At 38.8% G+C, this 21,420-nt stretch overlaps 1 protein-coding gene across 3 annotated transcripts in view; it reads left to right on the top strand.

Annotated features, from left to right (window-relative positions):
* Nucleotides 1-597: 597 nt before the first annotated feature.
* Nucleotides 598-21,420, top strand: part of PDXDC1 (pyridoxal dependent decarboxylase domain containing 1) — a 34,089-nt gene continuing 13,266 nt past the window's right edge. Inside the window, exons 1-13 of one of the 3 annotated variants that reach the window (XM_082313047.1) lie at nt 598-756; nt 8,115-8,188; nt 8,729-8,794; nt 10,037-10,120; nt 11,038-11,184; nt 13,514-13,703; nt 16,242-16,310; nt 16,835-16,913; nt 17,703-17,787; nt 18,655-18,703; nt 18,811-18,912; nt 19,119-19,244; nt 20,537-20,587. In XM_082313047.1, the coding sequence (XP_082169173.1) occupies nt 736-756; nt 8,115-8,188; nt 8,729-8,794; nt 10,037-10,120; nt 11,038-11,184; nt 13,514-13,703; nt 16,242-16,310; nt 16,835-16,913; nt 17,703-17,787; nt 18,655-18,703; nt 18,811-18,912; nt 19,119-19,244; nt 20,537-20,587 (1,143 nt within the window). In that variant the 5' untranslated portion in view covers nt 598-735. The remainder of the gene's footprint in view (nt 757-8,114; nt 8,189-8,728; nt 8,795-10,036; nt 10,121-11,037; nt 11,185-13,513; nt 13,704-16,241; nt 16,311-16,834; nt 16,914-17,702; nt 17,788-18,654; nt 18,704-18,810; nt 18,913-19,118; nt 19,245-20,536; nt 20,588-21,420) is intronic. The other 2 variants (XM_082313049.1, XM_082313048.1) reach the window with 2 other exon arrangements.

Here is a 21,420-nt window from a genome sequence, read left to right as displayed (position 1 = left end):
GCTAAAAGGAAGAGGAGCGCGTACTGAGAAATAGCTCCGGCTTGAAAGACCAGCAATAAAGCTCCGGAACAGAGGGCCGGCGCCGCGGGGAGCCCGCAGGCAGGTGCCCGCGGGACGAAGCCCGTTCTGCGGGGCTGCGCAGCGTCCCCCGACGGGGCCCGTAGGTGGAGGCAGGGCGCTGGTGCTAACGAGCGCCTGCGGGCCCAGATGAGGACATCGGGGTGGCGGCCGGGAGGTTCGGGAAGGCGGGAGCCAAGCCGCATGCTCCCGCAGGACCGGGCTGCCGCGACCCGCCGCCGCGGAGATTCGAACCCGCCACGCGGCGGCGGCGCCTCCCCGCAGCTCTCGCTCCCCGGCGGGAGCCGGCCGCCGCCCGGGCCGCGCTCGCTGCGCATGCGCCAGTACCTGTCACCTCCCCGGGCCTTCTCCGGGACTGTTCCACCCGCCGGAGCGGGGGGGCCGGGAGCGGCAGCGGCCTGCGCTCTCCCCCGCCCCTGCCGTCACGGCGCCCGGCCCCGCCGCGCCTCCCGCAGTGTCGCGGCCCCGGGTCCTCCCCGCCCGTCTGCCGCGGTGGTCGCGGCCGCGGGGCGGGGCGGGCCTGCCGCCGTTCCCTAGGTGAGCGCGTGCCCCGCCCCTCCCGCCGCGGCCTCGTCAGCGCTGCCAGCGTGGAGCCGGCCGGGGCCGAGGCGGAAGTGCCCGGCGGGGAGGCGGCGCGCTGCGGGGACCCCGCCGGCCATGGACGCCTCGCTGGAGAAGGTCTGCGGGCGGCCCGGGGCACCGGCGGGCGGAGGGCGGGCCCTGAGGGGCGAGCGGGCCCTGAGGGGCGAGCGGGCCCGGGCGGTGGCGTCGCTGACGGGGCGGTGGGGCCGGGGCCGAGGGGAGGGGGCCGGGGCCAGCGGCGGGCCGGGGCCGGGTGCGGTGGTGTCGCGCCGCGGCGGGGCTCCCGGCCCGCCTCCGCCGAGGGGGCTGTGCCACACGGGCCTGAGTCAACTTTGCCTCACGAAGCCTTGAGTCACCGGTGAAGCCCCCGGGCGCGCCCCCACCCCCGCTCCCCAGCCACGGCGCCTGGCCTTCGTCGCCTGCGTGAACGCTGTCTTTCTGTGTCCCGGGTCCATGAAAACTCTGAATAACTACTAGGAAATGCTTTAGGAGCGGGCTTTTTTTTGTTTGTTTTCTTAAAAAGAAGATGGAGCTTATTTCCTGGGAATGCTAGCCTTTAGCAGGATAGTAGAGAAGATATTACTTGACTTTTTTTTTTTTTAATACTGGAGGTGTTTGCTCCCCTGTGTTTGCTCTCTTCTGTCCAATGTACTGTACAAAGCAAATATTGATTCTATAATACCGTCAGTGGCTGACACAACTTATTTCGCCTTTGTCACTGTGAGTCAGTCAGAATCTGGGACCTGCCACCCTTCTGCTGGCTTGCATGGCACCAGCTGTGCTGCAGGAGACCTGCCCTGGAAGTGAGGATGGAGCGGCTGCTCGCGCATAGCTTAGCACCGTTGTTGCACATCTTCGAGGACAGTGTACATTGGAAATAACGTATACTTTATGTCCTTAAGAGCTGTTAATGCATCCTTCCCCTTTGCATCGTTTACTATACGCAGCATGTTCAGTTTTATGTAATCCTTGGAATTGTCCAGAGAAGTTTGAATGGGGTGCGCTCTAGTAAAGCGAATAGAAAGGAAATTCAGAAAGTATCTTTCTGATGTGGTTAATGAGTTGGTAGCAAAATGGTTTGATATGTTACAACCAAGTGAAGAATATAGTGTTAAAAAGTATTTCGTAGCCTTTAAAAGCTTAAGTTCTTTACTAGTGCTGACAAAAGTTACAGCAACTGCTGCTTGTTTGGAAAAGTTTTAATTACTTAAGTAAAACTTGATTGAATATGCTAGTTTGGAATAGGGTCTGTATCAGCTGGGCTCAGACAGTGCAATATGCAGTTGTTTAAAGAAGGCACATTAGTACAGGGCAAGCGTTTGTCCTGTAGTACTGACAAAGTCCTTATAAACTTTGTTTGACTAGGTCATCGTAAGAAGCAATAAAAACATGTGTAAGAATGAAATACCTACATTTCTTAACAGAATAAAAGTCCGTGTTTTCGTTATTTGTATTCTTGATGTAAGGAATAGTCTCTAATGGTGAGTGCCCTACAAAAACTTGCATGTCTGATTTTTCAATATAGGCAAACAGATGTGTATAAAGAGTTACTGTTTGGTTTACTTCCTCTCTTGCTTATCATGGCTTTTTTTCCCATGTGTGATAAAAGCTGTAGTCCTCTCTATAATAACACGCCACAATGCAATTATTGTCTTCTAGCCACTTAGCAGTTAGTGCCTTCCTGAAATAGTCTTTGGTTACGATTGCTGTAAATTTTTACAATCTGCACTTCATCTAGCCTTGAGCATGATCTATAAGAAGTCTTCTCCCTAAATAAATGTGAAATTCATCCAAGTTGGGATATGTTTATCCTCAGAGAATGTGTGTCCACTTATCTTGTGCTTATTTAAGCATTATCATAATACATCTCAGACTGTCTTTTATTTGAACCATGGATTCTCTCCTTGTGTATTTATACATGTAGCTTATTGGGATGTCAGTGATAAGTACTTTTTAACTTGTATTAAAATTTGTCAAAACTTTATATTTTTCATAACAAAGAAGGCATTTTGGTAGAATTACCTAATTAGCTCTAATGCATGGTGATGTTGAATGACTACAGTCATTAGCTTCTTGCAAATTGAGAGATTTTATTTTTTTAGCAGATGAGAAACTTCCCGAGAATTGAAAACATTGCACAATAGGATTGTGAGGAAAACAGTTGTAGAATCTGACACACAGGTGTGCACACCAACAATCTCATAGTTTGATTTTGCAAATTATCTTTGTTTTATCAGACAAACGGTTTGGGTTTTTTATGTTTTAATATTGTGCGTCGTAAGTGGTATAGTTAGGATGCATTTTATCTGAAATCCAGAAGTCTTTTTTGGGGTGAACTTCAAATTTAAGTTCTTCTGGAAGCCTGTGTTAAATTTCAGAAGCTTGGCTAACAGATCTATGATCCACACACCACAACACCCGCTCCCCCATTTATATGTTGATGGAAGTGACCAATCTTCTGAAGGATTTTAACATTTTAAGTTTCAGGTTAGATGACTTTGTTGATGGTAAACTAGGGCAGATTCTTTCCTTGTAACTGTGTGCTGTCTCTACAGCAGTGTTTTCCCTAAATATGAAAATAACCTGTTTTGGTTTCTTGCTCAGCCTATGACTTTTGTCTTTTGTTACTGCATTAATTACCAGAACATCCTGGTAACTTTACGGAAAACTCGTGACGGCAGACCCGCATGCAAATCCTGCTGCGTGTCAGGGAAGTGATAAAGATTGAAAGGGCAAATACCTATAAGCAGAAGCCTTGTGGTGATACAGTGCCATTTTCATCCAAGCCTAACAGTCACGAAGTGGATGCTTTTTTATTTGTTATCTGAAACTTTCCTTAGCCTGGAGAATAAACACAGTATTCTTTTGCCTGAAGAATACTGATATTGTTTGAGATTAATTTACTGTTGAGAACATTTCTTGGGTTTTGATGGTAAAACTTTCCTCTAGGCAAATACAATAATGTAGTGGGAAAATGAGGCATCCTTCTCATGAATTAACGTAATGAGCTGCACCTCTGAGTGTCTTTGCACACATGATAGGTTATATAGACTGTTTAAAAATCGTCCCTTTCTTACATTAGGAGTACAGCCTACAGAAATGCAAGATCAAGATTGCAAAACATCCCCCTTTTTGAATTTGTAATTAATGTTCAGTCTTATCACAACTGGAGAATGGCCCCTTACCCTTGCCTAGTTGCCAAGTGACCCCAAGGTGTGACATACTGCCTATAAAACCAGAAACGGTTTACAGTTCAAAGTGCTTAAAAAAAATAGTAACGGACTAGTTACAAAATAGGGAAGTAACCACAAATCAAACCTATGGCAAGTTAACCTTGGTGAATTGGATTAATACCTTTTGAAGGCAACAAATGATAAAAATCAAAGTAGGGTAGCGAGAGCCCGGATCTTTGAAGGGCTTAAGGCAGCAGGAGGTGTCAGGCTGCTGAATGGACACCCTGAAGGAAGAAGCCGTGGCTGGTGCCTCCTTAAAGCTTGAGAGGACGTTGCATGTCTTGTAACTCACCTGGGCGAAGGATCCCCGAAGTGGTCAGAGTCGGGTCCTGTGATACCAGGGGAAGGACTGAGTGCAGAAACTAAGGCTAATATAATATCTAATGCAGCTCTTCTAACTCCCTCAAAAAGTGTGTTGTCCTCTGGTTCAGGAGGTGTTCAAGGACACGTCCGCCAGGCTCTCTAAAAACAGTTCAAGAACATGAAAAAAGTATTCTGGTTATTACTGATGGGATTTTATACACACTTGATCTCATTTACAGACTAAAGCAAGGTACTACTTTATTATGGCATGTTATTAAAGTGCATTCAGAAACCTTTCTTAACCGAGTGGTTTGTTGTTGCAACTTTGCCACACCTATTTTTCGTGCTGCTTAAAATAAGTCTTCTGCTTCCCACCTCCATGCCCTTACTAATGTGAGCAGAGGAGGAAGCATGTATAAAATTCAGTATGCAGCAGTAAAAGGTTTCTTTTTGCTTCCCATAATTCAAAGGAGAAAATAAATTGCTGCATGTCTACTTAGCAATTGGAAAAAAAAGCAGAAGGGATTCATTTTCCAATTAAACCCACATCAGAATTCAAAGACTTGCTCGATTTCGTAGCATTTTACAGAGCTTGGTGTAACTTCTTACAACTTTTCAAACTGTATTTGATGTATTTATTCTGCCAGCTTATTGGCAGAAGGGTTTCATGCATGTGTAATTACTAGTAAGTGAGACAGGATGGGTCACAAGGTAAGCATATGCAGGTTTTAACATCTAATGTAATTCCAGCAGGTGAATTTTGTGTTAGTAACAAACAAAAGCAGCTCAGAGCCCTTTTTGTGACGCCTCTACCTCTTGTGTCCTTGTCTACAACAGATCTGTGTGAATATTTGCATGTGATGCTAATAACTGCCTTCCAGCCATTGGTCATGTTTTATGGCAACCTGAATTACAGTATGCGAACCAGTCACAGTCAGTAAATTACATCTAGTCAATTAGTCCCTTAAAGTCTCCTGGGAGCAAAACTGATTTCTTAAGTAAGATTTCTTTTCAGAGTTTCTTTGACGTAGTGCAACTCTGGAAACCACTGAAAATGTATGGAAATATTGCCAGTGATCATATTTAGATTTTTCTTCTAGCTGTATATATATATACACACTGTATTTTGAGTATCAAATGCCTGCAGTGTGTGTAATTTTTTTTAATCTCTGTGATGAGGTCTTGAGCTTTTTGTATTTGTACTGCGTTTTCATGCAGTGCTTAATTAAGTCGTGGACCTCGTAGCCACTGGGTGTTGTAGAATCCAGAAGTGTAAAAACCCATTTATTGCTAAATGCTGGGAGTTCTTGTGGGAAAATCCTGTTGAATGCTTGCACTATTCTTTTGTTCTTCCCCCAAACGTGTGTTACTGGCCACTTCTAAAGCAACAGAATAGAGAGAGCTATCAGTCTTGGTTTGGTCTAATGTGACCATGCCTGGCTACTGATTCTTTCAGACACCTACCGCTTGCTATAATATGAGTTAAATCTCTAAATGTTTTGGTAAAAATAGTCTTTGAACATATGGTAACTCTCAACTTAATTTTTTTCTTTTCTTGATCAATCCTCCGGATGAAAATAGTGTAAAATCCTCATGTAAATTAATCCCACTACCTTCTGTGATTAAATTTGCTTTTGTGTCTGCATCTGCATGAGCAAACGTATTTGCCTGTGTTGCACGTGTGCAACGGTTGCACGCATTTCCATCACCAGTGATGGAAAGCGTGTGCAGGCCTTCAGGAATACTGTTTCTCAAATGCTGTAGCAGGCAAGCTATTATATTCCTGCAGTATGGGTAGTGAAGTTTAATATTTAAACTTGTTTTGGATTTTTTTTTTTTAAACAGCCACCACCCCTCCCCCTAGCACCCTCCCAACCTTAGCAGCAGTCTAAAGGGTTAACTACTAGAGGCTTTGGTATGTGGGCCGATCTTTTGAAAAAGGGTTGATTTTGAATTTATGGAGTCTGTGTTGAGAGTACATTTGGGAAGCAGAGGAGGGGAGAAGAGACGCTGTAACAGGGTCACCTGAGTATCCCAGGGTTTTTTGTTGTCTAATGGGATGGCTCTTAGCAGTGGTGTTACCTTCTACCTTCATAATGGGGTATATTTATTTTTCAAATACAGTTTAATATCAACCACTATAGGTAAAATCAGACTCTGTCTGATGATACCTTTCCCATTCTCTGGAAGTTTCTAGATGGCATCTAATCCTTAAATGGATAAATGTTCCTGTCCAGATCTCTTCTGTCAGCATCACAAGCTCCTGCCAGGCTTCTTAGGCTAAAGTTCATAAAAGAGACTTCTTCAAAGCAAAAGCAGTTCTTTGGAAAATACTACTTACTTGTCTTTGAACATGTCACTGGTTCAGGGGAAATAAGTTCAATGATTTTTAAAGCTCTTCCATCCTGACAGGCTCTTTAACAAGTATCTGTTGTTACCTGGTTTCAGCAGTGAATTCAGGATTTTTGACCTGTTTTGTGTAGCTAGAGGGCTGCAGCTGCTGGAAGATAAGCCTTTTCTGCATGTCAGTCTTTCTTAAGCTGCCTGCTGCAGGTCGGTTTTACCCTTTTGACTAGTTAAAGGGCATCTCTCCAACAACTTAAGATTAAAAATTGATTTAAAGGTCCCAGAAATAGGAAAAAATAGATTTACAAGAGTATTTGGATTAGGTGTTTTCTCATCTGTTTTGAAAACTACTGTTGTAAAAGTTTGACAGGGAAACTTGAATGGGGAGAAGTCAGGGAAAGCTGCCTTTTTATTTCTGCCTTTGCTAGAGCCGTCTTAAATGATATCATCTTGTGTTTCCTAGGAAGGAAATGTTGACTTTTTTAATCTCTCCTAGGAATTATTACTTGAACATGTTTGTTTAAATACCTCTTAGTTGAACTGGCAATCTAAAAAAAAAAAAAAAGAATGAACTGTCAATTTATGCAAATTTTCCCCTGAATTTGCATCAAAATGCTCAATGACCTGAAACCTGCCTTGGTCAAATTTTTCAGTGTTTAGCTTCCCAAACAACTTCTTTTCTAGAAGGTAACTTTCTTGTAAGAATAGTGTTGTACTTATCCACTGATCACTCTCTCCCTTGGTGGTGGGTTGTTTTGGGTTGGGTTTTTTTTGTCATGTGTTTGTGGTTTGTTTCATTTTGTTTGTTTTTGTTTGTTTTTGTTTTTAATGAGAGTCTGTACATCATAAGAGCTGACTGTCGGGTCAACTCAACTGAGGATATGGTAATGGGTTTTTTTGGTGCAGAAACATGAGTTCTGAGGTGAAGTAAAAGGATAATTTCTAAATGAGATTTGCCGCTGAAAGACTTGTGATTGTATTTAGGGTATCAATCTGTTTTCCATACTCTGTAGAAATATTAGGGTGTCCCTTAGCAGGTTTTTGGTGATGTTGCTTTGTTTTAATTTTGGATAGGACAGCATGTGAATTTTTACATTTAAGGGAATAGTTGACATTTTAGTGCTGGTGTGGTGTAGAATGGTTATGAAAAAGAAAAAAAATCATTCAGTTGGGCTAAAATGGCCAATTTTTTTAGCTAAAGCATTATAATGAGCACTTATGTGAGCACCTTGCGCTTCTCAAATCCTTCTTGCCTTCTGATGGTCTTTCTTTCATTGTTCATCAAAATCCAAAAGAGGTATCTAGAAATTAAAGAGGATTTTGGAAAAAGTTCTCCTTGTGGAGAAAAAAATTGGATCTATCAATAATAACTCAGTTGTGAGATAGATTTTTTTCTCTTGGGTTATTTTATACAACTTATATAACATTGTTATTTTTAAATGAGTACACACACACTAATTAAAAGAATCTGCCTCCTGATGCATTAATTTGTAGTGAGGATGTTGGGGGGACAGTAGCAAGGTAAATGGTTTTTGGTCTTTTCGTAAAAGTTGTTATCTTTTTCCCTGAAAGATGGTGGACCCTACTCTAGCAGAAATGGGAAAGAATCTGAATGAAGCCATGAAGATGCTAGAAGATAATCAAAGGTATGTGCAAAGGATAACAACTACAAAAACAATAGCTGTTTGTGCTAAGGGGAGGATTATTAATGTCACTGTCATTAAGCAGGAAAGAACTCATTTTCCTAGTAGTTTATGGTCATATTGTCATTCTGAAGCTTACACCCATACAAATCACCATTTCTCAAATGATGGGATTTTTAAAATAAAAATATATATGTTTATGCATGTTCTGTAATATTCAGAGCAAGTCCAGCAAGTCTGTTTTTTTCAGAGATGTTAGATTTTTTTTTTCCTGTTGCTGTGCAAGTAACTTTTATTTCCTATATATATGAGACTCTTCTGTAAGTTTGATATTTTCTGTTAAAAAAATAAAAAGACAAAACTTACAAACTCTTTAATTCAGCCTGAGCTAAACTTTTGTGTTGGCCTCATCTGATTTATTTATGAAACTGTTGTCAGTGAAATAGATTGCAAACATGTCACTATGTATTTCTGCAAGTCAAAGTCAACTACATATTTGATGTTATAAAACACAAATAGTTTATTCTTGTGTCTTTAACTTAGGAAAGTGGAAGAGGAAAATGAAAAGAAGTATGTGCGGAAGGATATTCCTGGACCACTCCAAGGCAGGTGGGCAGCAACAATTTTTACATAATGCTCTTTTCAGAATCTGTAAAATACATGTAACATGTTTGTTTTTCAAGCAACTTCTGTATTAATGCAAACATGAACATTTGCCAGGCATTATATCAACTTTTTCCATACTCACATGGGGGGGGGGGGGGAAAGATTATAATCATGCCAACTATTTCCATACTCGCATAGGAAAAAAAAAGATTACTTGTCCTTGGTGACTGAAATTTTGAACTGTTGGAATCTAATCAATTATTGGTGCATACAGCTGTGATTGAGACTTCAAGTAAATATAGATAAACTTGTGCTATAAAGATTCATTAAACACCCAGATTTTTTAAAAAAATGTAATAACTGAGACTGATAAGGTACAAAACCTTAAAAAAACCCATAAAACAAAACCAAAATAAAACCCTCCACCTTTTCAGCACAGCTGTCTTAAAAAATTATATGGGGCTCTTGTGCATAAGGCAGGTAAGATCATTGTACCTGAAAACTACGATTTAACTTGGTTGTAGCCTCTTTGGAAGAGGATCCTTCAGGAGCCCGAGCTAGCCTTCAGAAAATATTGGAAAAATCTATTTAAGTTTTTTGTGCATAAACTAAACTTGGTTTTGAGTGGAGACACTGAATTAGCTTTTCTAAGAAAAAAAAGCAATTTCAACTCTGAGTGTAAGTTCTTATACTATTGTAAATTTCAGTTGGAATTATACAAGTTGAAGTGTTGTGAGTCTTTTCCAGTTTTACCATGTTAGAGTGCATCATGTCAGAAGTCTAATGTAGCTTTTGTTTGCCAGAAACTAATATTTGTAGGTAATTGTTTAAGAGATGTGCTGAGTTTGTGAGCTGAAGCTGGATAATGTGAAGAGAAATTTGGATCCTTAGCTGTTACCTTGCTTTGCTGTGTAGCAATAAGCGATTAAACATTGTCAAGTCGAATTTTTCAGTCCAAATTTTCAGATTTCAGTATGTCTGTTTTCCTGTGAGTCTGAGTTCATACTTAGTGAAGTGTCCTACTATAAGTAGGGTTTTGAATTAATTGATTCAGCAACGTTGTCTTTGTGATCTGTTTTTCTGAGAGCAAAGAACCATTTTTTGTTGCTATTCTCAGTATTCTGTAAAAGTGCAGTGTTGTCTTCCTGTCTTACTGTGCAGTGTCCCAGATGGCATCTTCATTAGGTGCTGGTACTTACCTTTCTTTTTGGTGTGGTTTTTGTTTTCCCCTCCCCGGTATGCCAGCGGCCAGGATATGGTGAGCATACTGCAGTTAGTTCAGAACCTAATGCATGGAGAGGAAGAAGAGGAAACTTCACAGGCCTACCGGTAAAGCCAATATGAACTCTTGTATGTGGCGGATATCTGATTTTGTTGTATTCTGATTATTATTGAACTTATACATTTAAGTGTTTTGAAGTGTAAAGATATTGTGCAACCATCCAACTTTTTAAAGGCAACTTACATTATGTAGTGAAACAGAATAATGCGTTAGGCTTGGCTTTCTTAAAATTATAAAGCTTTCGTTGCTAATTACTAAGCTGAATTATACAAGGGAATTGTTTCTGATGTGACAGCTCATTTTGTTTTCTACTTTCTGAAAGTTGTTCTAAGTCTGAAAGTCTTATAGTACTTTGAATACCAATAAATTTGTTTACCATGTCTCCCTGTAGATTTTAAGGAAAAAAAGAAAAATAAAGGAAATAGAACTGGTTTGCATTTTTCTGGAAAATGGAAATAATACTAACTAATCTGCAGAAGATTATTGATTATTTGAAAAACAGTTTGGAGATTAAAAAAAAAAAAAACCACACACACACACACACAAAACCCACAAAAAACCCCCACCCCCCAACTAATGAAAGCTGTTCCTTTAAAAATATTAGTAAGTCTCCTCAGTTTTCTCTGCATGAGGAAAGGTATGTGTTTAATGCACTTAAGTCCCAATGCAGATAAGGTGCTTAGTGCCAACTCATGCTAGCTGATCGGCTAAAAAAGAAGCTGAGGTGTTATCGTAAGCAGTTAGGCCAGGTGAAGTGCAAGTGCTTTGTGCTACACTGGCATTTTAGTATGTTAATACACAATGGTAGGAAGGTGACTGTGATATACTGTATTTCTCTCTGCTAAATATTTAAAATTGCATGTCAACAAATTCTGCCACTCTACAATAAAAATATACAAACCTAAAATTACTGTAATGTTCATGACTTGTATTTAGTTGGCAGTTACTCTTTTCTGGCTTGCAGACTTCAAAATGTTGGTGAACAGGGTCACATGGCTCTACTCGGACATAGCCTGGCTGCTTACATATCAGTGCTGGACAGGGAAAGACTGAGAAAACTTACGACAAGGATCCTTTCTGATACTACTCTCTGGCTCTGCAGGCTTTTCAGGTGAGTCACCGTGAATAAGTTATGTATGACTAGGTAGTGATAATTGTTTAAAAATATGCGTGACTGGACTGAGGATGTCAACAAAAGAAGCTGCCATGCCACAAACTTAGAAATATCCTTTGAAAGGTCTGAAACACATCGCATCATTTAAAAAAAGGAAGAAAAAAAAAAAAAAAAAAGATTTCTTGTTGAATGGCAGGAATTTATTAGTGACATGGTTGCCATAAAAATCCTTTTATAAGGGCTGTATGGTGGAGCTAAGGGCCAAAGTACAGTTGCAGACATATAGTTGGTCAAACATTTAACTAAATTCTTGTTTCTTAAGGCACATGCTATGTTGCTGAGGCTTGGGGTACTTCATATTTTTAAAAGATGTTTTCAGTTAACTTCTCCTTTGCTCTTCCTGGATCTAGTTTATTTTTCCAGGTATGATAGGTGACGATACTGAAATTTACAGTACAGTGAAATCTTTCATAAATGCCTGTTTCATCATGTGGCATAGATATGTTAAACTGTTCCACAAGAGAAGAATGGAAGTCAACTGTGTGGAGGTGTTGGAGTGGGGGGGGTTTCATGATTAGAAATCTCTTTTTTTTCTTCGTGAAGAGGAAAAAAAAACCCACACCACACTTTTTCCATTTCATGATACTGTATCTTTCAGAAAATCTTGCCAGTGCTATTGAGGAGAAGATTTATTTATTAATTCTTTTTTTAGCGCAGTGCAAGATGAAACGGTAAAAATATAACTGAAGTTAACCCAAATTTAGTTGTTAGAATTACAAGGGATTTTTCTTACATTTATGGGCTCACCTCTATCAGAATTATTTTATTAATTCAATGAGTCTCTTTATTTCTTTGACTTAAAGATGTTGAAAGCTTGTGCAACGATGAAATTTGAGAAGTCCCAGCTTATTTTCACAAATGTGTGTGTATATGGAGAATGTGTCAGTGGTGTTTCTAAATGGCGTGGCTAGCAAAAAGAAATATTTCTGTTTTGAATCAAATAGTCAATAACATTGATTTTGTGATTAATGGTGAGTATCTGTTGGACTGTGGTCCCTAAAGTTTTGTGACCCATAGGCAACAGCATCGAACAAATACTGTGCTGTGACTTGCTTCATACTTCTTGACATTTGCTGTGACTGTGAGCAACACTAGAGGAATTTCCCTTTGCCCGTGTTAGATCACAGAACTGTTGTGTAAAGGTGAAGTAAATGTTTGCCTGTGGGTTATTCTGGAGTTTAACTCTGGAATACTCAGCAGTATTTGTGCATCAGGTAGTCTGTGATAACCTAAGATGTTTCAGGGCCTGTATGTAAATTTGTTGATAAATGCCACTCTTAAATTGTGCAAGACCACTGATATACGTGTTGCACAAAAACGCTAAAAGAAAAATCTAGCTTGCGAGTTGCTTAATAAATTGGCACACCTACTACTTTCACAGTTGCTGTTTCCTTTTCTACAGTTAAGACAGCTGAGGGATTGCCCTCAATGTGGAACACTTGTACCTTGTCTCTTCTTTGGTTACTTTGCTCCTGTTTCTTGACTATAAATGTTAATGTGTTGATCCGAGTTTGATTCTTAGAAGGGCTAAAAAAGGTGGGGGAGGAGCAGACACACCCCCACACCCCCAGGAGCCCCAAGGAAAGATGCCTAGTAAATCAGATTGAAGGCAAAATAGCCATAAAATCATTAAAGTATTTCTGGGGAAAAATATACTTAATTTATGTAACTCGCATTTAAAACATCTGGAAAACTGTCTTGCAGTGTGCTGAATAGATTGTTCTAAATACTGGTCTTGTTTTCAAGCTCTCTAAAATACAAATGACATCAGTAATTTTGGGCATTAAAAAATATCTTGATTTTGATTTCATAATAAAGTTTGCAAATTCCTGCTCGTTTACTTTGTGTCTCATTCCAATTTTAGTAACTTAACTTTAAAGAATGTCAGGTTGCATTCTCTTGAAAATTAGCAGTCCAGAATTTACCTATATATTAAACCCAGATGAAGCCTTTCGCGTGTTTCCTCCCTGGCTCCACTCTTAGTAAGTAAGGTTCTGAACTCTGTAAAGGAAATCCATAGGAACCCAGGTGTTTTTTCTTTCTTACTTTATCTCTGAGTGTAAATGAAAATATGTACTAGGCTTCCCTCATTGTTAATCTCAGCCTGTCTCATCAAAGTTTCCTTTTACTCTACTTTATCCTGGGAAAACTGAAGGTTTTTCTATCTTCTTTGTCCTCTTGTGAGCTCCTTCGCTGGTCAGTGTTATTTTAGTCACTAAACTGGCTATTGGTTTTGTTGGTCATATTTACTTGGCTTTTCTTGCAGGTATGAAAATGGATCAGCGTATTATCATGAAGATGATCGTGAAGGTCTCCTAAAAATCTGTCGACTTGTTATTCACACACGCTATGAAGATTATACAGTAGAAGGATTTAACGTGCTGTATACTAAACAGCCTGTCATATACATTAGTTCTGCAGCTAGAACAGGCTTGGGCCAAGCTCTCTGCAATCAGGTAAAGTGACTCCATTGGGGTTTTAGCTGCAAGTAGAACCTACTTGGCTTCATGTTGCCTATTTGAAATTTAGATTTCAAAAATATATTCAGACTTTTCCTGCAAGAGACTGGTACTTGCAAGACAGTCTGGTACACTGCTGGCAGCAGTCTTGTTAACTGGTTGGGGCCAGTGAAAGTTTTCCTTTAGATCCATGTGTCTGCCTGGAACTTCCGCTGTTAGAAGTGAAGCTTCTTGAAGAGTTTTCCCAATGCTGCTGTGTTGACTGAATACATGTATCCCCAAGCAAGCTGAGCAGGCGCTCTCTGCAGCTCTCCTGTTCTTTCCACGCATTCACTTGATCAGTGTTCCTTATGAGCAGATTCCCTTCATCCTCATCTCTTCTTTGCCTTTCTATGGACATAGTAGATTTTTATAGCTTATAAAATTTTATAAGTTTCTAAGACTTCGGGTGATGTGTCTGCCTGTTGAAACACAGTATGAAAAGGGGCATTTTGAAGAATGAGGACTGAGCTTTGGCCTCAAAAAAGTTGATTTTAGGAAAAGCATAATTTTGGTGATTTTGAAAACTTGCTTATTTTTCCTCATGGTAGAAACAATAGCAGTGTGACTAAACAGTGGTGGGGTGGGAAGGGAAGGGAGTCTGAGGTGAAACTGTACTTCGATGCCAGGCAAATATCTGCAAGCTAGCAATACAAAGCTGTTATACAGTGTGTTGGTATTGCTTTAGTAATTGTGATTTCCAACATAATTATAAAACATAGGCAAAGGAAGCGAAGTCCATATAGGAGGTAACCTCAGTAGCTGTAGTGTAACATATGTTTAATTTAAAACCATTGGTTTGGAAAAAAATACTTTGAGGTTGCATTTACAGTCTGTGTTTTGCAGCAACAATGCAGTGGGAGGAAGAGAAATTTTCTGAATATTTCCAGTGAAAGGAAATATGCAAACTTTTTTTTTTTTAAAAACGAGCGATTGTTTCTAGATTGCATTGCACTTTACATAAGCTGTTGGTCATCGTGAAAAAGACTCAAGCCCAAATATATACTGGATTTCCCAACACTGAGTTATTGCAAATATTGTACTGAATGATGCCTCAGGATGATACTCTTATTTTCAATAAACATTGTAATTTTTTTTTAAAGGAAAACAGTTGAGCAAGAAGTAGGCTGTCCTGATCCTATTTCAAAAAGTCTTGTTTGGAATAGCAAGATTACCCTCACAACCCAGCACTTTAAAGAAACCTGTTTTTCCTAATTATGTTTAAAACTTTTGGTTTTGCCAAGTATTTATTTGCATGAATGTTTGTAGACTTAAATAAGCTAATTGAGGCCATACGCAGATTTTTTTTATTGCATACCTAACATTCAGTGCACTAGTGATATTTTTCAAACTTAACATGCAGTGAAATGAAGAGTCAAGTTCTTAGGGCCTTTGTTTTTCAAATCTTTGGAGAAGGCAGGCAGAGGTACTACTAACAGATTAAAAATGTAGACTGCAGAGAAATAAAAATGGTATCGTAGATGGAATTTGTCTCGGCCAAAATGACTTGGGAAGTAGGTGCTAAATGTTCATTGGAATCAGTTGGTGTCTTTGGTAAGCCAAGTATTGCATGTAGTTATTGACTGAAACTTCTCGATGCAGGAAATACTCCGAAGGAATCAGTATTTTGGGAGCCTTTTGCTTCTGAGTACAGAGTAGATACTGCTAATAACAGTGGTGCCTTATCTTTTGTCTATAAGGTAATCTGGCCACATTAGGTGATCACTGAACTTAAAAGTGATAGCATTTTATCTTAGATTTTGAGAAGCAGTGTGTATTATAGAGCAGACAATTGGAACTGAGTAATCAGGCATTAATTCAATTTCTGTTAAAGGATAAAAACAAACTAATCTCTAACTGTAGTTCTCTTAATTTGCTGAACCTTCTGCTCAGTGATGAGTGTGATCAGCTAGATTTTACTTGTCTAGTGATCTTCCAAGTTAAAGATCAAAATATAAGAGAGACTTTGATTCCCCAGCTCCCTTTCATGTTAACGATGCAAAAGTTATCTGGAATTTGCCTCTGTAGCAAAGGAAGAACTTCATACTTGCCAGCACGAACAGTCAGCTGAGCTGTAGGATCAAAGTAGGCAGATTGCTCTCTACTCAGTAGTAAAGTGACTGGGAACCTCCAGTGGAACGTGGCCCATGCACAAAGCACGTGTTTGCTTATAGGATGTATTAATTGCAAGGGTGACCAAGAAAAAGAGGATTGAGTTTAGGCTGTTGTACAGGGCACGGGTATCTCATTAGAAAATCTGAATGCAGTTGATGTGCTAACCAAAAGTTGACTGTGGTTTCCCCCCCCCATTTCTCTTGTGCTTTCTTTTCTTTGCTATTAATTTGATTCTAAGTTTTACCAGGAAACTTACTTTGTAATGTAATATCCAGCTTTTTATTGTCGTGTTTACTTTTTTTTTGTGTCACTGTGTATATTTCTGTGAATGCTTGAAATAAGCACGTCTTGGTTGTTGAAATTCCATCATTTCTATTGCAGCTAGGGTTACCCCTTTCTTGCATGTGCCGTGTGCCTTGTAACACTATGTTTGGATCTCAGCATCAAATGGTAAGTTTGTCTTCCTTAAGAGCTCTTTTTTTTTCCTTTTTCTTTTTTTTAAACCCCTCATTAAATGAGTGTCAAGTATGTTGCTAGGAAAAGCTTATTAATGTACTTAATTTTTCAACCTCTAAGTCTTCTGTGTTATAGCCGTACAAATCACAGATTGAAATCTTCTAAAAAGCCAGCAGCTTGTATCTTGGTTTTGTCATTTGCAAGATATTTTTAATGGCATACAGTAAGGTGCTTTTTAGTCCATGATTTCCAGAATACGTGTAGTTGGAGGTACGTTTACAAGTGACATGATGTGTTTGTGGTGTAGTTTTCACAAATGCTTTGTCTGACCTTTGGGTTATTTCAGCTTTGAGAAGAAGAAACTGCAGGCCACAAACAAAGACATTAAGAATGTCTTCCAGAACTTCAGAATGCTGTCCATTTTCACTCTTAATGCATTTTTCCAGTTCAACAGAAACAATTCTGTATTGTTTGACAAACATATTTATAAATACATATCTTTTTCTTATTGATAACAGGATGTTGCTTTGTTGGACAGATTGATTAAAGATGATGTTGAGTCTGGAAAACTGCCTTTGTTGCTTGTGGCCAATGCTGGTAAGTGCTGTGGACAAACAATAACAAAAAAAGCACGCTATTCCATGAATATATCTGAAATCCAAAATAAAAATATATTTTCTTAAACAGCTTAGTGGTTGCATGTCAAGAACTATCAGGAAATATCTCAATGACCACACAATAATTATTTGTCTAGAGGGGTTTTTATTTAACTGATTTAAAGTTGGATTGTACTGCTACAGTTCTGCTTATGTCAGCGACTAGAACTTATTTTAGTGAGTGCAAATCTCTCGTTGAAAATCGGTTTCTCATTAACACTTCAGAATTTTTTGATGCATGTGCCATCAACTTTAGCTTTAAAAATTATATTTTTCTTCTAGTTAATTAAACAGAACTGCTCGTGAACAAAATTCGTTTTAAGTACAAATGAAGGAGGTAACTGTTACTTGCTTTGGAATTGGAAAAGTATCTAAGATGTTCATCTTGGTTTAGTTTCCTTTGTCTGAGATCATACTTTGAACACATTAAAAATGTCTGCATTTCTTATCTGAGGCTGCTGAGTCTTCTAGCGCCTAGGACATCTAATTTTCTAAGTATTTCTAACATATATTGACAAGCGAAACAAGTATCTTTATATTTTGTCTAGAATTTCGATTGCTTATAAGTCACGATGAAACAGATATGAATATTGTGTAGTGGGCTCTTTTTAAACACCCTCTTTCCTGCTCTTGTCTGACTTTTTTGACAACAGTACAAGAGGTCCTTTTATGTAGAGTCCTAGTTTGCATGCTTATCCTTTGTGATTGCCTTTTTTCCTCTTCAACAAAGGGACACCAGGTGCTGGGCACACAGATAAACTTGGCCGACTGAAGGAACTTTGTGAGCAGTATAACATGTGGCTCCATGTAGAAGGGTAGGAAACTTAAAATTTATTTCTGTATAACTATATTCATTAAAAAGTCTGATTAATGGACAGCACGTAATTTTACAGTGAACCAGCTAGTAGAGGGCTGTAGGACCGTCTTTATTTTTGCCATATTAAGCATTTTATATGGTTATAATTTTGTTACTGTATGAGATATTGTTTTACATATACAGGAATAATTAATTGGAGTGGTTACTTCGGCATAGGTTAGTGATTACTTTTACTCAGATGGCAATCTTATCTGCCCTTGCTTTGAAGAGCTTGGAATACGAATAAAAAGGCCTTATAGGACAAGTCAGGGGAGACGTTATACAGTGGTTATTGAGAATGAGAAAGGAGAATGAAATGAGTGTGGAAGAGATGACACCTTAATGAAGGCTGTCAAGGAGACAGCTGCAAGTGCAGTGTGCAGCGTAACTGTGAGGAGGATTAAACCAAGAGGAAAAGAAATTCCAAGAACTTAAACTATGTAATTGAAGACTCCATTGCTTTAAGATTTTTTTTTTTTTTTGAGGCTTGAGTAGAGACTCTGGTTCTCCTGATATTTCACTGTATAGTGTTATATCTACATGCTATTTATTTCTGATACCAAGTTGATGCTGAATTATGGGTAGGACTTCAGGGGATGACTTCCCCAAAGGTTGGACTGAAACATATTTAGATGGAAATGGATTTTTACTTTTGGGTTTTCAATCTTGGAATACCAAGTAGCGACATCTACTGCATTGGTAATGAAAAATATACGGACAAAAATTACCTCCCTATACACGTCAACATGAAATATTTAAACTGAAGATTAAAATGCTATTTCTTAATACATTTTTAATATGTGCTAAAACTACTTTATTTTTCTAGTGTGAATTTGGCAACTTTGGCTTTGGGTTATGTCTCCTCTTCTGTACTGGTATGTTTTACTATATCTGGAAACTTAATAATGTGCTCTAGATTTTAAGGTCATGATCTAATCGAAATATAGATGGCTTATATTCTGCTTATTGTAATAAACTTCAGGCTGCTACAAAATGTGACAGCATGACTCTTACTCTGGGTTCCTGGCTGGGTCTCCCAGCTGTACCTGCAGTGACACTGTACCGGCATGAGGATCCATCTTTGGTATGTTTAACTTCTCAGTCATTACTCTGAAGGTCTTGAGACCTTAATTTTGATCATGGTGTAGTGCCTTGTTCTTCATAAGCATCTAAAATAGGGGAGCTTTTGCAAATCATAATTAAGCTGTGACACATTCCATAAGCTGGCAGTAATTGAATAATTAAAGAGAGGTTAATAGTGGTTTGTTTATTGTCTGTTTTCCTCTTTAGTCCTTAGCAGCTGGGCTGACATCGAGTCAGCCCGTAGAGAAGCTCCGTGCCCTGCCATTGTGGCTCTCCTTGCAGTACCTGGGCCACGATGGGATTGTGGAGAGGATAAAGCACGCTTCACAACTAGTAAGCAACAGCTTGTTGGCACATTGTTTATGGGTACTTTGCTGCTTTGATTATGGGTTGGAGACTGCTCTTAAGAATCCTCACCGTTGCATTTAACAGTTTGAGTCTCCAAGCAGAAACAAAGTTCAGATAGCAACGACAGTACGAGCGATATCCAGATGGCTATCACAGAACACCGTTACCCTTAGGAATGTTTTTATAATAGCTGTTAATACATCTTTTTTATTATTGTGATGCGTTGTAGAAGAATGAACTACAAATATTGTAGTTGTTGACAGTATAGCATATTGGTTCATATCATATTACAAATAAATTATGAAAGCAGACTAAAGCGTTTGGGGGGGGATGTGCTTTTACTATTAGATTGTATATTTTATTAGATTTTTTACTGAGATATACTTACCTTTGTTCTTCCTAAACAGTAAAATAACATAGTCACTTCCTTTTTTTTTTGTCACTTCTCTATTTTGCCTATTTTGTGTGAAAGGTGTTCAGAGAAAGACTTTCTTATTTTCCTACTCTACTTGGCATCGTATTGATTTAAGTCATAGTAAATTATAAATGCCTGACAAAAAGGACTTCAAAACATTTCTTCAGATACAGTGGCAAGTGCACTATTTTTGAAGTTGAGTCCTTACCCTAGGAAAAATTAAGGTCCAATATAATGTGTTAGTTAAAAAATGCATTATTTATATGCAAAACACTTTTCCTTAAGGTACAGTGCTTACTAAAAATTCAAAGAAGGGCAAAATGGAAATGGAAAGTTTCTGTAATAGTTGGTGAAGAAGCTGTTGGCATGAAAGACCTAGAAGAGTGATAAAGTATCATTAATCATCAAGATTTTGTGGCATCTAAGATTGACCGTAGCTTTTATAGTAGTCTATTAATAGTCTTAAACCACAATGTAAGAATGTCTTTTCTAAGGAAAATAATTCAGAAAGCCATCATAACCAGTTGCTATGGTAGCTTTGAGAAGATTAACTGTTCTGCTACATACTGTGCTTTAGTTAGTCAATGGAGTTGTAGTAGCTCTGGAACTTTGTCAACAAATACACCAAGACTTTGTTTTAATGAAAATCACTTTGTAGTTGGTGTTTTACTAAAAACAGAAAATACTTTTCCATTACATTCTTAATTTAAAAATAAGAACTGGATGAATCTCCGACGCGTCATAGGGGTTTGTTCAGAAATAGAAATGATGGTAGTGACTAATGTTTTTCAGAATAATTTTCAACTTCTAAAACTGTGTGTTTGTCTCTTCCTTTTGTTTCCCTTCTGCCGTGGTCTTTTAGAGTCAAAGGTTGCTGGAAAACTTGAAAAACCTGGATTTCATTAAAACTTCGGTACAGTCTACGTTTAATACCTTGGTTGTATAGCTTAGTCGTTGCTTGATAGACGATAAGAATAACTTTGATTAAAAAAAGTTATTTAAAAATATTACTTAAATCTTAGCCATTATTTTGAAGATGCTTGGTATCTTTCTAATTAAGTTCTGGTGTTCAGTGAAATTGTGTGGCTTGGTTGTGCATGACCTCTAGATTGTATTTGTTCAATTGCTGTGTAGTCATGCACTTAGTGGAGGTGACAGAACAACTTCCAGAAATTGTTGCCAGAAGTTGATTTAATTCCGTTTAAAACATGGATTTGTTCAGTAATACATTCATGAAGCCAGTTTCCATAAGCCCATTTAATGCATTCTGGATGCATCTTACTCTGCTGTTGAGATGATACTGTGACCCCTGTGAAACTGTACACAAAAATTATCCCAGCTGAGGTTTTGACACTAAAAATAGTTCTAGAAATTACATGTAATGTATTCATTCCAAATTCAGTTTCTGTGAGATGTTTGGTTTGCTGGTTTTACTCCCCTCCCCCGCCCCTAATTTTAATTGACACTTGAAGTATGGAAAATATGTTTAGCTTAGTTTTCTGGGGCAATAGATAATTCATGGATCATTCTGAGTGACAATAATGATTTTTGTAAAAGTTGTTTTTCCAAGAGTTATGTGGCCTTGGGAGTTCAAGTAACTGTAGCACTTCCCCCTTCCACTTAAATAAACCTTGTATTTTTAGGATTGTGAAACGTAGCCTCAGATTGTCTGCAGAAGTTGCCCAGTCCATTTCTCCTACCCCCAAAGCAGGATCAATTATAATCTTGTTATTCCTGCTGGAACTT

Source organism: Platalea leucorodia, assembly GCF_965183815.1.
Source record: "Platalea leucorodia genome assembly, chromosome: 5".
Taxonomy (NCBI): Eukaryota; Metazoa; Chordata; class Aves; order Pelecaniformes; family Threskiornithidae; genus Platalea; species Platalea leucorodia.
Note: the sequence above shows the minus strand (reverse complement) of the source record. Positions and strands in the feature narration are given on the sequence as shown.